At 47.9% G+C, this 14259-nt stretch overlaps 1 protein-coding gene across 2 annotated transcripts in view; it reads right to left on the bottom strand.

Annotated features, from left to right (window-relative positions):
- The window catches only part of LOC116968266 (TBC1 domain family member 7-like), a 30766-nt gene that overhangs the window by 15812 nt on the left and 695 nt on the right, over positions 1-14259 (bottom strand). For both annotated transcript variants that reach the window (XM_033014977.1, XM_033014967.1), the window contains exons 2-4: positions 8590-8708; positions 4917-4997; positions 561-748 (exon numbers count right to left, since the gene is read on the bottom strand). In XM_033014977.1, the coding sequence (XP_032870868.1) occupies positions 561-748; positions 4917-4997; positions 8590-8701 (381 nt within the window). In that variant the 5' untranslated portion in view covers positions 8702-8708. The remainder of the gene's footprint in view (positions 1-560; positions 749-4916; positions 4998-8589; positions 8709-14259) is intronic.

Below are 14259 nucleotides of genomic sequence, written 5' to 3'. Positions count from 1 at the left end.
AGATTCGGAATGGGAGTTGAAGTGCTGAGCCACCGGGAGATAAGGTTGGTTAAAGCGGACAGAGCGGAGGTGTTCAGCGAAACGATTGCCAAGCCTGCGCTTGGTCTCACCGATGTAGATCAGCTGACATCTAGAGCAGCAGATGCAATAGATGAGGTTGGAGGAGATGCAGGTGAACCTCTGTCGCACCTGGAACGACTGCTTGGGTCAAGAACTTGTCCATCTCTGTCTGCTTCTTCTTGCGTCTGGTGTGCACAGCCTAAAGTTGTAGGACAACTTGTTCTGTTTGATCTTCTGTTTGTGCAGGCCGGCTTGATTGCATTCGTCGAAACAGGGCGGACCACGTGAAGGTTGCAATCTCCCACCCCCCCATCTCTGCCTTACAAATATCCACTGATTTGGCCTCCACAGCCCTCTGTGGCAATGGGGTTCTACAGATGAATTACCCCTCTGACTAGAGAAGTTCCTCCTCACCTCCTTTCTGAAAGAGCGCACTTTAATTCTGAACTTTGTAATTCTGTTTTTACTCTATATAAATGAATGTTTTGGAGAGAACTGACCAGTGAGTGGGAGGGTCTGCGTGGGAGTGTTCCGCACTCCAGCTGATACATCCGCAGGTAGACCCAGACTTGTGGGGTGGAGTCTTCAACAAAGCGGATCACCTGCAACGCTTGCAACAAGTCCTGGTACTGCTCCTTCCGAAATGATACCACAGCAGCGTGAGATTCATAGTGAGGAGGAAGAATACCTTGGAGGACATGAAGTAAATGTTAATTTGCAATGCCACATGTAAAAATGTGTATATATATAGACACAAAATTTAATACAGAGAAGTGTGAGGTGTTGCATTTGGGACGTTGAACAAGGGCAGGACCTACACAGTAAATGGTAGGCCTCCGGGTAGTGTTGTAGGCAATAGACAATAGACAATAGGTGCAGGAGTTGGCCATTTGGCCCTTCGAACCAGCACCGCCATTCAATGTGATCATGGCTGATCATCCACAATCAGTACCCCGTTCCTGCCTTCTCCACATATCCCCTGACTCAAGAGTTTAAAGAGAAAAAAAAACACACAAAAAAAAAGAGGGATCTAGGAGTACAGGTGCATGGTTCCTTGAAGGTGGAGTCGCAGGTAGAAAGGGTATTGGCACTTTGGCCTTCATCAGTCAGAGTATTGAGTATAGAAGTTGGGAGGTCATGTTGCAGTTGTATAAGACGTTGGTGAGACCGCATTTAAGAATATTGTGTTCAGTTCTGGGCACCATGTTATAGGAAAGATGTTGTCAGGCTTGAAAGGGTTCAGAAAATATTTACGAGGATGTTGCCAGGACTAGAGGGTGTGAGCCATAGGGAGAGGTTGAGTAGGCTGGGTCTCTTTTCCATGGAGCGCAGGAGGATGAGGGATGATCTTATAGAGGTGTATAAAATCTTGAGAGGAATAGATCATGAGGGGAAATAGATCGGGTAGATGCACAGAGTCTTTTCCCATTTTTCCTGCATCTAGCTTGTCCAGTCCTTTTATAATTGTTTTTACGTTTCTATAAGATTCCCTCTCATCCTTCTAAATTCCAAGTCTTTCCGATCTTTCCTCATATGTCATGTCCCGCCATCCCGGGGATTAACCTGGTGAACCTACGCTGCACTGCCTCAATAGCAAGGATGTCCTTCCTCAAACTTTAAACATATGACTCTAGAAGTCTAAAGTCAATGCTGCCTCAGTGTTAGGACATTTGTCTCAACTTACAAGGTTGTGGAATGATGCCACAATCCAGAAACCCAACCACATAAAGCAGAGAGATAGTTGACTGCAGAGCATCGGAAGTGCTATACTATCTGGGGTGCTATGTTTCAGATTGAATCCAGGACCTTTTTGGACCCTCAAGTGGGCGAAGAAGATACCTTGCCATTATTACTAAGCACTTGGTTTTATATATATATAGCTATCTTCCTGTAACAAAGAAGGCTTCTTCCTGATACAGATAACACTCGGAGCAAGGTTATGCGTCACACACTGTCGGGAGTGTAGTTTAGTTTACAGCACGGAAACAGGCCCTTCGGCCCTCCGGGTCTGCGCCGACCAGCCATCCCTGCACATTAACATTATCATACACGCACACATACACTGGGGATCATTTACAATTTTACCAAGCCAGTTGACCTGCAAACCTGTACGTGTTTGGAGTGTGGGAGGAATCTGGAGCAGCCGGAGAAAACCCACGCAGGTCACGGGGAGAACGTACAAACTCCTGTCATGGGGGCAACCGTGATCGAAGTCTCTTCCCTTTGTTCTCCCGCGGTCGGGGGGCCTCGAGCCCTCCGTTGACGGGACGATCTTTGCAGGTCACGGGAAGAACGTACAAAGTTTGTTTTAATGTTCTCCGGTTTGCCTTATGCGGGGGGGAGGGGGAGGGGGAGGGGATCACGGGAACTTTTTTTCAGGTTCTTACCTTGCCGGAGATGCAATTGATTTTCGCATCGCATTCTCCGTGCGCTCTGCGGCCTTCCATCGATGGAGCTGGAGGCCTCCTCAGACTGTCGTGAGCCCCACCGCGGGGCGCGGACTTAACATCGGAGCTGATCGCTTGCCTACGATCGCTCCTACCACGGCCTGCGGACTTTACCATCAAGAGCTCGCAGTCTCGGGAGAGGCCGAGTCGGGAGCTCCAACGTCGCGCAAGGTTCGACCTGCCCCGACGCGAGGTTCGATCGCCCGGCGCGGGGGAGCCGACATCCCGCCAATGCAGGAGCTGATCGCCTCGACGCGGAGGGCCCAAACGCTGCCAGCTACAGGAGTCAAGATGGTACCGTCAACAGAGGGCTCGAGGCCCCCGACCGCGGGAGAACAAAGGGAAGAGACTTCGATCATAGTGAGGAATGTGGAGGAGTCACTGTGGTGGATGTTCATGTTTTGTGTGTTCTGTTGCTTTTATTTGTATGACTGACCTGGCAAATGAAATTCCTCGTATGTTGCAAAACATACTTGGCTAATAAAATACGATTCTGATTCTGATTCTGATAGGGTCCACAGTCGGAACCTTTTCCCCGGGACGGACACATCAAATCCTCGAGGGCAAAGCTTCAAGTTGAGAGGGGCAAAGTTTAAAGGAGATGTGTTGGACAAGATTTTTACAGAGACCATTAGACATCGGACCTGAATTAGGCCATTCGGCCCATCAAGTCTACTCTACCAGAAGGCTTGTCGGTCCGCGGTGCCGGGATCCCGCCCGAAGGTTCGTGGGTCGGCGTAACCGGGAGGGAGCTGGAGACGTGGGATGCGAGGGGCAACGGCCGCTGGGAGGGTGGACCGGGGCGATGCCTCCAGCGCCTTCAAGGTCGGCTGCACGAGGTCCCCCCGGGAAAAAAAGATGGCCGGGTGATTTGAGGAGAGGACAGGGAGGTGGGTTCGCGGGGGAACTGCTACAATACATCGAGCGCGCACGCCGACCGGAATTTGGACTTTCAATGGCTACACCCACAGGAGTAATATATGCAAACAGAATTACACTGTGCAGTCACACATGTGACTAATAAAGCACTGTTGACACTGAACGCGAGGCAGGAATTACTCTCCATCTACATCTCCAAGTGTGCGGATGACACAAAGCTGGGTGGCAGTGTGAGCTGCGAGGAGGATGCTCTGAGGCTGCAGGGCAACTTGGACAGGTTGGGTGAGTGGGCAGATGCAGTGTAATGTGGATAAATGTGAGGTTATCCACTTTGGTAGCAAGAACAAGAAGGCAGATTATTATCTAAATGGTGTCAAGTTGGGAAAAGGGGAAGTGCAACGGGATCTGGGGGTCCTTGTACATCAATCACTGAAAGTAAGCATGCAGGTACAGCAGGCAGTGAAGAAAGTGAATGGCATGTTGGCCTTCATAACAAGAGGATTTGAGTTTAGGAGCAAGGAGGTCCTTCTGCAGTTGTACAGGGCCCTGGTAAAACCGCACCTGGAGTATTGTGTGCAATTTTGGTCTCCTAATTTGAGGAAGGACATTCTTACTATTGAGGGAGTGCAGAGTAGGTTCACCAGGTTAATTCCCGGGATGAAAGAATGGGTTGACTGGGCTTGTATACACTGGAATTTAAAAGGACGAGAGGGAATCTTACATATCTATATAAAATTCTTGAAGGATTGTACAGGCTAGATGCAGGAAACATGTTCCCCATGTTGGGGGGTCCCGAACCAGGGGTCACATTTAAGAATAAGGGGCAGGCCATTTAGGACTGAGATGAGGAAAAAACCTTTCACCCTGAGACTTGTGAATCTGTGGAATTCTCTGCCACAGAAGGCAGTGGAGGCCAATTAATTGGATGTTTTCGAGAGAGTGTTAGATTTAGCTCTTAAGGTTAAAGGAATCAAGGGATATGAGGAAAAAGCAGGAAAGGGTTACTGATTTTAGATAATCAGCCATGATCATTTTGAATGGTGGTGCTGGCTTGAAGGGCCGAATGGCCTACTCCTGAACATACTTTTCTATGTGTCTATGATTCCATCTAGAACAGATGCAGATTGGGGGCACGGTGGCGCAGCGGTAGTTTCTGCCACAGAGCGCCAGAGACCCAGGTTCGATCCTTACCACGGGTGCCGTCTGTATGGAGTTTGTACGTTCTCCCCGTGACCTGCATGGGTTTTCTCCGGGTGCTCCGGCTTCCTCCCACACACCGAAGACGTGCAGGTTTGTAGGTTAATTGGCTTTTGGTAAAATTGTAAATTGTCCCTAGTGTGTGTAGGATAGTGCTAGTGTGCGGGGATCGCTGGTCGGCGTGGACTCGGTGGGCCGCAGGGCCTGTTTCCGCGCTGCATCTCTAAACTAAACTAAACATGCAACTTCGGCGAATGCAGCGGAGTTGAGGAATTAAGAAACAAAAGATATATTCATGTCGTTATGTACTCCAAGAAGATTAGTCAGACATACCAAGCAACACCTTCCACACAAGAGTCCGGTACATAGTTGGGAGGGGGTAGCGTTGAGCGAAGGTGCAGAGCTTCTCAACATCTGAAAAAAAGCAACATTTAAACTGTATATTTTTCACAATATTCATTTTTAATACAATCAAATTAGTTTATTGTCACGTGTACCGAGGTACAGTGAAAAGCTTTTGTTGCGTGCTAACCAGTCAGTGCAGCGGTAGAGTTGCTGCCTTACAGCGCTTGCAGCGCCGGAGACCCGGGTTCGATCCCGACTACGGCTGCTGTCTGTATGGAGTTTGTACGTTCTCCCCCGTGACCCGCATGGGTTTTCTCCGAGATCTTTAGAGCGGAGACGAGGAAACACTTTTTCTTGCAGAGAGTTGTGAGTCTGTGGAATTCTCTGTCTCAGAGGACGGTGGAGGCCGGTTCTCTGGATGCTTTCAAGAGAGAACTAGATAGGGCTCTTAAAGAGGGGATATGGGGAGAAGGCAGGGCCGGGGTACTGATTGAGGATGAAGGGCCGAATGGCCTACTCCTGCACCTATTGTCTATTGATATTGATGGGCGACGCTTTAGGTCAGAACCCTTCTACATTCTCCTTGTATCTACAAGTGTGTGAAGCTGTACTTGCTAACACATCAATATGCCAGACTTTGTCCCACCCACATCTCTGTTCCAGCTTTATCCCCACTCATTCTGAAAAGGTTCCAAACTTGAAACAGGACTGTTCATTCCCTCTTCCCCAGCCAACAATGGGCATTGTGGGCTCCACCCTTCCTTGGTCGTCTGTGGTCAGCCCTACTTCGTCCTGCCTTCTGTTCCCTCCCCTTTACTATCAACCCGAAGAAGGGTCCCGACATAAAAACGTCACCCACCCTTATCTCCAAAGATGCTTCCTGACCTGTTGAGTTACTCCAGCACTTTGTGCGTCTGTCCATTCCCTCCACAGATGCTGCCTAACCTGCTCAGTTCCTCCAGCACTTTGTGCTTAACATGCTACTCATAGATTAGATTAGTTTAGAACAGAGATACAGCGTGGAAACAGGCCCTTCGGCCCATCGACTCCATGCCGGCCAATGATCACCCGTCCACTAGTTCTATCCTACACAATAGGGACAATTTACAGAAGCCAATTCGCCTACAAACCTGCACGTCTTTGGAATGTGGGAGGATACTGGAGCACCCAAGGAAAACCCACGTGGTCACGGGGAGAACGTGCAAACTGCGTACACACAGCACCCGTGGTCAGGATGGAACCCAGGTCTCTGGTGCTGTGAGGCAGCAACTCTACCGCTGCGCCACCGTGCCACACATCCTCTGAAAAATACAACAGTGTGTCACAGAACCACATAAAATGTTTCAGAAGATGTATTAGATCATGAGAGGAACAGATAAGGTGAATGCACAGTCTTGTACCCAGAGTAGGGGAATCAAGAACTGGAGGACATACAGTAGGTTTAAGGTGAGGGGGGGAAAGGAATCCGAGGGGCAACTTTTTTTTTTTTACACACAGGGAGATAGATATGTGGAACGAGCTGCCAGAGGAGGTAGTTGATGCAGGTATGATCAAAATGTTTGAAAAACATTTGGACAGGTACATGGATAAGATATGTTTAGAGGGATATGGGCCAAAGGTAGGTGTGACTAGTGTAGATGGGTCAGGTTGGTCGGCAAGGACAAGTTTATAAGTTCTAGGATCAGAATTAAGCCATTCGGCCCATCAAGTCTACTCCTCCATTCAATCATGGCTGATCTATCTTTCCCCATTTATGCTGAGAGAATGGAGCGGCTGGGCTTGTACACTCTGGAGCTTAGAAGGATGAGAGGGAATCTCATTGAAACATATAAGATTGTTAAGGGTTTGGACACGCTAGAGGCAGGAAACATGTTCCCGATGTTGGGGGAGTCCAGAAACAGGGGCCACAGTTTAAGAATAAGGAGCAAGCCATTTAGAACGGAGACGAGGAAACGCTTTTTCCACAGAGAGTGGTGAGTCTGTGTAATTCTGTGCCTCAGAGGGCGGTGGACGCAGGTTCTCTGGAGGCTTTCAAGAGAGAGCTAGATAGGGCTCTTAAAAATAGCTGAGTCAGGGGATATGGGGAGAAGGCAGGAACGGGGTACTGATTGGGGATGATCAGCCATGATCACATTGAATGGCTCGAAGGGCCGAATGGCCTACTCCTGCACCTATTGTCTGTTGTCTCTTAATCCAATTCTCCTGCCTAATACATCACCCATTCCTTCTTCTATCCAGAGATGCTGCCTGTCCCGCTGAGTTACTCCAGCATTTTGTGTCTATCTTTGGTCCATCATCTGCAGTTCCTTCCTACCCGAAAAGCCTCTGTAGTTTAGTTTAGTTTATTGTCACGTATACTGAGGTGCAGTGACAAGCTTTTTTGTCCCATTCTATCCAGTCGGCGAATAGAGTATACATGGTTACAATTAAGCCGTCTACAGTGTTTAAATACAGGATAAAGGGAATAATGTTTAATAGGGACTCCGAGGGTCTCCAGTGAGGTAGATGGGAGGTCAGGACCGCTCTCGAACTGGTGAGAGGGTGGTTTAGTTGCCTGATAACAGCTGGGAAGAAACTGTCCCTGAATCTGGAGGTGTGCGTTTTCACACTTCTGTACCCCTTGCCCGATGTTCGAGGGGAGAAGAGGGAGTGACCGGGGGTGAGGCTGCTCCTTGATTATGCTGCTGGCCTTGTTGTGGAGGCCATGTCAGTGGATCGTTTTAAGGCAGAGATAGACAGATTCTTGATTAGTATGTGTGTCAGGGTTTATGGGGTGAAGGCAGGAGAACGGGGTTGAGAGGAAGAGATAGATCAGCCACGATTGAATGGAAGAGTAGGCTTGATGGGCCGAATGGACTCATTCTACTCCTATTCTTTATAACATACCTTAATGTTTAAAAAAAAACATTTGGACAGGTACGTAGATATGACAGGTGTAGAGGAATATGGGCTAAACGTATGCAGGTGGGACTAGTGTAGATGGGGCGTGTTGGTCGGTGTGGGACGAAGGGCCTGTTTCAACGCTGTGTGACTGTTTTTAAATTGGACATTTTGGTAATAAAATAATAAACAGAAAGTGAACATCACCACCACAAGGCACCAAGATCCTGCAAACCCCAAGACTGACAGCACCAACATGTTTTATCAGGGTGACGTTGAATAACCAAATAACCATATAACAATTACAGCACGGAAACAGGCCATCTCGGCCCTACAAGTCCGTGCCGAACAACTTTTTTCCCTTAGTCCCACCTGCCTGCACTCATACCATAACCCTCCATTCCCTTCTCATCCATATGCCTATCCAATTTATTTTTAAATGATACCAACGAACCTGCCGCCACCACTTCCACTGGAAGCTCATTCCACACCGCTACCACTCTCTGAGTAAAGAAGTTCCCCCTCATGTTACCCCTAAACTTCTGTCCCTTAATTCTGAAGTCATGTCCTCTTGTTTGAATCTTCCCTATTCTCAAAGGGAAAAGCTTGATCACATCAACTCTGTCTATCCCTCTCATCATTTTAAAGACCTCTATCAAGTCCCCCCTTAACCTTCTGCGCTCCAGAGAATAAAGACCTAACTTATTCAACCTATCTCTGTAACTTAGTTGTTGAAACCCAGGCAACATTCTAGTAAACACTTTAAGCTCAGTAGACGTACCTAGTGGATCATCCTTCAGGAGAATCTCGAGTGATTTCTTCTCTTCAACTCCACGGAATCCAACCTTTTCGTAATAGTGAGAACGGAAGTTTCTCTGAGGATCTTCCGCCATTTTCTCCCTGTCAAAAGAGACCGTAGTAATCATGGATAAAGGTTTCCATCAATATCAATAGACAATAGACAATAGGTGCAGGAGTAGGCCATTCGGCCCCCCTCGAGCCAGCACCGCCATTCAATGTGATCATGGCTGATCATCTCCAATCAGTACCGCGTTCCTGCCTTCTCCCCATATCCCCTGACTCCACTATCTTTAAGAGCCCTATCTAGCTCTCTCTTGAAAGTATCCAGAGAACCTGCCTCCACCGCCCTCTGAGGCAGAGAATTCCACAGACAATATCATGGCAGTCTGTGTCCCTAGTATCAGGCACTATTGAGTCTGTCCCACATAGGCAACGGCCAGGGACTAGTTTTAAGGGCCTGTGCCACATTTTCAACATGTTCAACATGTTGAAAATCAAGCGGCGACTAGAACAAGGTACGACTCTTTGGGCGACTACTCACGACTATACAGGCTTCACCCCCATGACATGTCGCCAGGGCGTCCGTCGCCTGTATGGTCGTGAGTCGTCTCCTCAGTCGCCCAAAGAGTCGTAGCGTCTTTCTGGTCGCCGCTGGATTTTCAACATGTTGCACATTTTCGGCGACCTATGACAATTGCCGGGCAAGTCGCCGAAAAAGTCGCGTAAGTGGGACAGGCCCTTAAATGGAATTCACCTACGACACCTGGCAACAACCTACGACAGCAAAAATAGTCGCCACTGTCGCCGAAGATTTTTCAACATGTTGCCCAAATAAAATTGCCTAAGTGGGACAGGCCCATAAAGTTCAGGCCCACATCCTCGTAAATCTTCTCCTCACTCTTTCCAAGTCAACAGAATCCTTCTCACAGCAGGGGGACCAGCCTAACTGAGCCTAACTCAGCGGGTCAGGCAGCATCTCTGGAGAACATGGATAGGTGATGTTTGACAGAGTGCTGGAGTAACTCAGCGGGTCAGGCAGCATCTCTGGAGAACATGGATAGATGACATTTCAGAGTGCTGGAGTAACTCAGCGGGTCAGGCAGCATTTCTGGAGAAAATTAGGTTTCTGGACAAAACGCTTAAACCCGAAGCATCACTTATTAATTTCCTCCAGAGATGCTGCCTGACCCACTGAGTTACTCCTGGATTTTGTATCCATGATGTAAACCAGCATCTGCAGTTCCTTCCTACACAATACTCCAAAATGTTGCTTCACCAACATCTTGTATAACATCCCAACTTCTACATTCTTTATCCTGAGTTATGGAGGCCAATGTACCGAAAGCCTTCTACACCACCCTATCTAGCTGCGATGGCAATTTCAAGGTACCATATACACTCCAAGATCCCTCTGCTCTACAACCCTCCCCCAGGGCCCTGCCATTCACTCTTAAGGTCCTGGTCTGTTTTGACTTATAGACGGGGACTCGAGGCCCACGACCGAGGAAGAACTAAGGGAAGGGACTTGAACTTTATTTCGCCTTCCATCACAGTGAGGAATGTGTAGGAGTCACTGTGGTGGATGTTCATGTTAATATGTGTTTTAGAGTGATCGTTTGCTTTTAATTGTATGACTGACCTGGCCAATGGAATTCCTCGTATGTTGCAAAACATACTTGGCGAATAAAGTGCTATTCAGATTCTGATAGACAATAGGTGCAGTAGTTGGCCATTTGGCCCTTCGAGCCAGCACCGCCATTCAATGTGATCATGGCTGATCATCCCCAATCAGTACCCCGTTCCTGCCTTCTCCCCATATCCCTTGACTCCGCTACTCCGGCAGGGTGACGCAGCGGTAGAGTTGCTGCCTTAGATCCTGGCTACGGGTGCTATCTGTGTGGAGTTTAAACGTTATCCCTCGACCACGTGGGCTTTCCCCAGGTGCTCCGGCTTCCTCCGACGCTCCAGAAACGTACAGGTTTGTAGGTTAATTGGCTTCAGTAAAATGATAAAAACTGTCCCTGGCGAGTAGGATAGTGGTAGCTTGTGGGGGGGATCGCTGGTCGGTACAGACTCGGTGGGCAGCAGTTTCCACGCTGTAATCTCCAAACTTGGAGGGTAGCTAATGTAATCTCACTTTTTAAAAAGGGAGGGAGAGAGAAAACGTGGAATTACAGACCAGCTAGTCTAACATCGGTAGTGGGGAAACTGCTAGAGTCAGTTATTAAAGATGGGATAGCAGCACATTTGGAAAGTGGTGAAATCATTGGACAAAGTCAGCATGGATTTATAAAAGGTAAATCATGTCTGACGAATCTTATAGAATTTTTCGAGGATGTAACTAGTAGAGTGGATAAGGGAGAACCAGTGGTTGTGTTATATCTGGACTTTCAGAAGGCTTTCGGCAAGGTCCCACATAAGAGATTAGTATACAAACTTAAAGCACACGGTATTGGGGGTACAGTATTGATGTGGATAGAGAACTGGCCGGCAGACAGGAAGCAAAGAGTAGGAGTAAACGGGTCCTTTTCACAATGGCAGGCAGTGACTAGTGGGGTACCGCAATGCTCAGTGCTGGGACCCCAGCTATTTACAATATATATTAATGATTTGGACGAGGGAATTGAATGCAACATCTCCAAGTTTGCGGATGACACGAAGCTGGGGGGCAGTGTTAGTTGTGAGGAGGATGCTAGGAGGCTGCAAGGTGACTTGGATAGGCTGGGTGAGTGGGCAAATGCATGGCAGATGCAGTATAATGTCGATAAATGTGAGGTTATCCACTTTGGTGGCAAAAACAGGAAAATGGGAGATGCAGCGAGACCTGGGTGTCATGGTACACAAGTCATTGAAAGTAGGCATGCAGGTGCAGCAGGCAGTGAAGAAAGCAAATGGTATGTTAGCATTCATAGCAAAAGGATTTGAGTATAAAAGCAGGGAGGTTCTGCTGCAGTTGTACAGGGTCTTGGTGAGACCACACCTGGAGTATTGCGTACAGTTTTGGTCTCCTAATCTGAGGAAAGACATTCTTGCCATAGAGGGAGTACAGAGAAGGTTCACCAGACTGATTCCTGGGATGGCAGGACTTTCATATGAAGAAAGACTGGATAGACTCGGCTTGTACTCACTAGAATTTAGAAGATTGAGGGGGGATCTTATAGAAACTTACAAAATTCTTAAGGCGTTGGACAGGTTAGATGCAGGAAGATTGTTCCCGATGTTGGGGAAGTCCAGAACAAGGGGTCACAGTTTAAGGATAAGGGGGAAGTCTTTTAGGACCGAGATGAGAAAAAAAAAATTCACACAGAGAGTGGTGAATCTGTGGAATTCTCTGCCACAGAAGGTAGTTGAGGCCAGTTCATTGGCTATATTTAAGAGGGAGTTAGATGTGGCCCTTGAGGCTAAAGGTATCAGGGGATATGGAGAGAAAGCAGGTACAGGATACTGAGTTGGATGATCAGCCATGATCATATTGAATGGCGGTGCAGGCTCGAAGGGCCGAATGGCCTACTCCTGCACCTATTTTCTATGTTTCTATGTTTCTAAACACCTCGCAATTATCTGCATTAAACTCCACTTGCTCAACTGATCAAGATCCTGTTGTAATTATATCAAATATCAAGTAATTATATCAAGTAATCGGAAAAATCAAGTAATGATATCAAATGATGATGAGACAGAGTGCAGGGAGGTGATTGAGAACCTGGTGTGGCGACAATAACCTTTCTCTCAATGTCAGCAAGATAAAGGAGGTAGTGATCAGCTTCAGGAAGTGAAGCGGTGCACACACCCCAGTTTGCATTGACGGCGACGGTTGAAATCTTCAAATTCCGAGGAGTCAGTATCACCAACAACTTCTCCGGGGGCCCCCATATTCAAGCAACGACCAAGAAAGCACATCAACGCCTCTACTTCCTTAGAAGGCTCAGGAAGTTCAACATGTCCCCTTTAACTCTCAGCAACTTCTACAGATGCGCCGTAGAAAGCATTTTATCGGGATGCATCACAGCTCGGTTTGGGAACAGCTCCGTCCAAGGCCGCAAGAAATTGCGGCGAATTGTGGACGCAGCCCAGACCGTCACACAAACCAACCTCCCTTCCATTGACTCCATCTACACCTCACACTGCCTCGGCAAGGCCAGCAGCACAATCAAGGACCAGTCTCACCCTGGCCACTCCCTCTTCTCCCCTCTTGCATCAGACAAACGCACACCTCCAGACTCAGGGACTGAAAAAGTCAGCCATTCCTTCCCTCCAGAGATGCATTCTGTCCTGCTGAGTTACTCCAGCATTTTGTGTCTACCTTTGATTTAAACCAGCATCTGCAGTTCCTTCCTGCAAATTTTTGATAAATCACCATCTATGATATCACTCACCCAAAGAGTTGTGAATCTGTGGAATTCTCTGCCACAGAAGGCAGTGGAGGTCAAATCACTGGATGATTTCAAGAGGGAGTTAGATTTAGCTTGTCCATTCCCTCCACAGATGCTGCCTGACCTTCTGAAGTTTGTTCAAGTTTGTAACATTTGCAGTCTCTTGTGCGTGCAGCAGAACTGGAACCTACTTGACCCAGTGACAAGTCATCGAAACATAGACAATAGGTACAGGAATAGACCATTCAGCCCATCGAGCCAGCACCACCATTCAATGTGATCCTGGCTGATCATCCACAATCAGTACCCCGTTCTGGCTTTTTCCCCATATCCCTTGATTCTGTCAGCCCTAAGAGCTAAATCTAATTCTCTCTTGAAAACATCCAGTGAATTGGCCTCCACTGCCTTCTGTGGCAGAGAATTTCACAGATTCATAACTCTCTGGGTGAAAACGTTTTTCCTCATCTCAGTCCTAAATGGCCTGCCCCTTTTTCTTAAACTGTGACCCCTGGTTCTCGACTCCCCCAACATCGGGAATTTTTTTTCTGCATCTAGCCTGTCCAAACCCTTAAGAATTTTATATGTTTCTATAAGATCTCCTCTCATCCTTCTAAATTCCAGTGAATACAAGCCCAGTCAATCCATTCTTTCATCATATGTCAGTCCCGCCATCCCGGGAATTAACCTGGAACTACGTTGCACTCCCTCAATAGCAAGAATGTCCTTCCTCAAACTAGGAGACCAAACCCTGCACACAATACTCCAGGTGCGGTCTCACCAGGGTCCTGTACAACTGCAGTAGGACCTCCTTGCTCTTATACTCAAATCCTCTCGCTGTGAGTCTACACATCCGGATCAGTAGCAGGTCAGTGCTAGATATCAGTATGGACCAAATTCTTGATTCGTAAGGGTGTCAGGGTTTATGGGGAGAAGGCAGGAGAATGGGGTTGAGAGGGAGAGATAGATCAGCCATGATTGAATGGCGGAGTAGACTTGATGGGCCGAATGGCCTTATTCTGCTCCTAGAACCTATGAAACCAAACCCAAGCTGACGACCCTAATCCACCCAAGCCCAGGACAAGACCCTTAGCCAAGACTCACATGTCAGGCCCAGACCTACACCCATAGCCAGGCCCAGACTTACACCTACAGCCCAGCGCCAAACCCTCAGACATGTTCATACCCAGGACCTCGTCCCTCCCACTCAAGCCCAGGCCTTCAGCTCAGACCTAGACCCAGATGGCACAATGGGCTAAGTGTTCGGCTGGCAACCGGAA

Source organism: Amblyraja radiata, chromosome 2 (genome assembly GCF_010909765.2).
Source record: "Amblyraja radiata isolate CabotCenter1 chromosome 2, sAmbRad1.1.pri, whole genome shotgun sequence".
NCBI lineage: Eukaryota > Metazoa > Chordata > Chondrichthyes > Rajiformes > Rajidae > Amblyraja > Amblyraja radiata.
The sequence above is the reverse complement of the archived record's forward strand: the minus strand, read 5'-3'. Positions and strand labels throughout refer to the sequence as shown.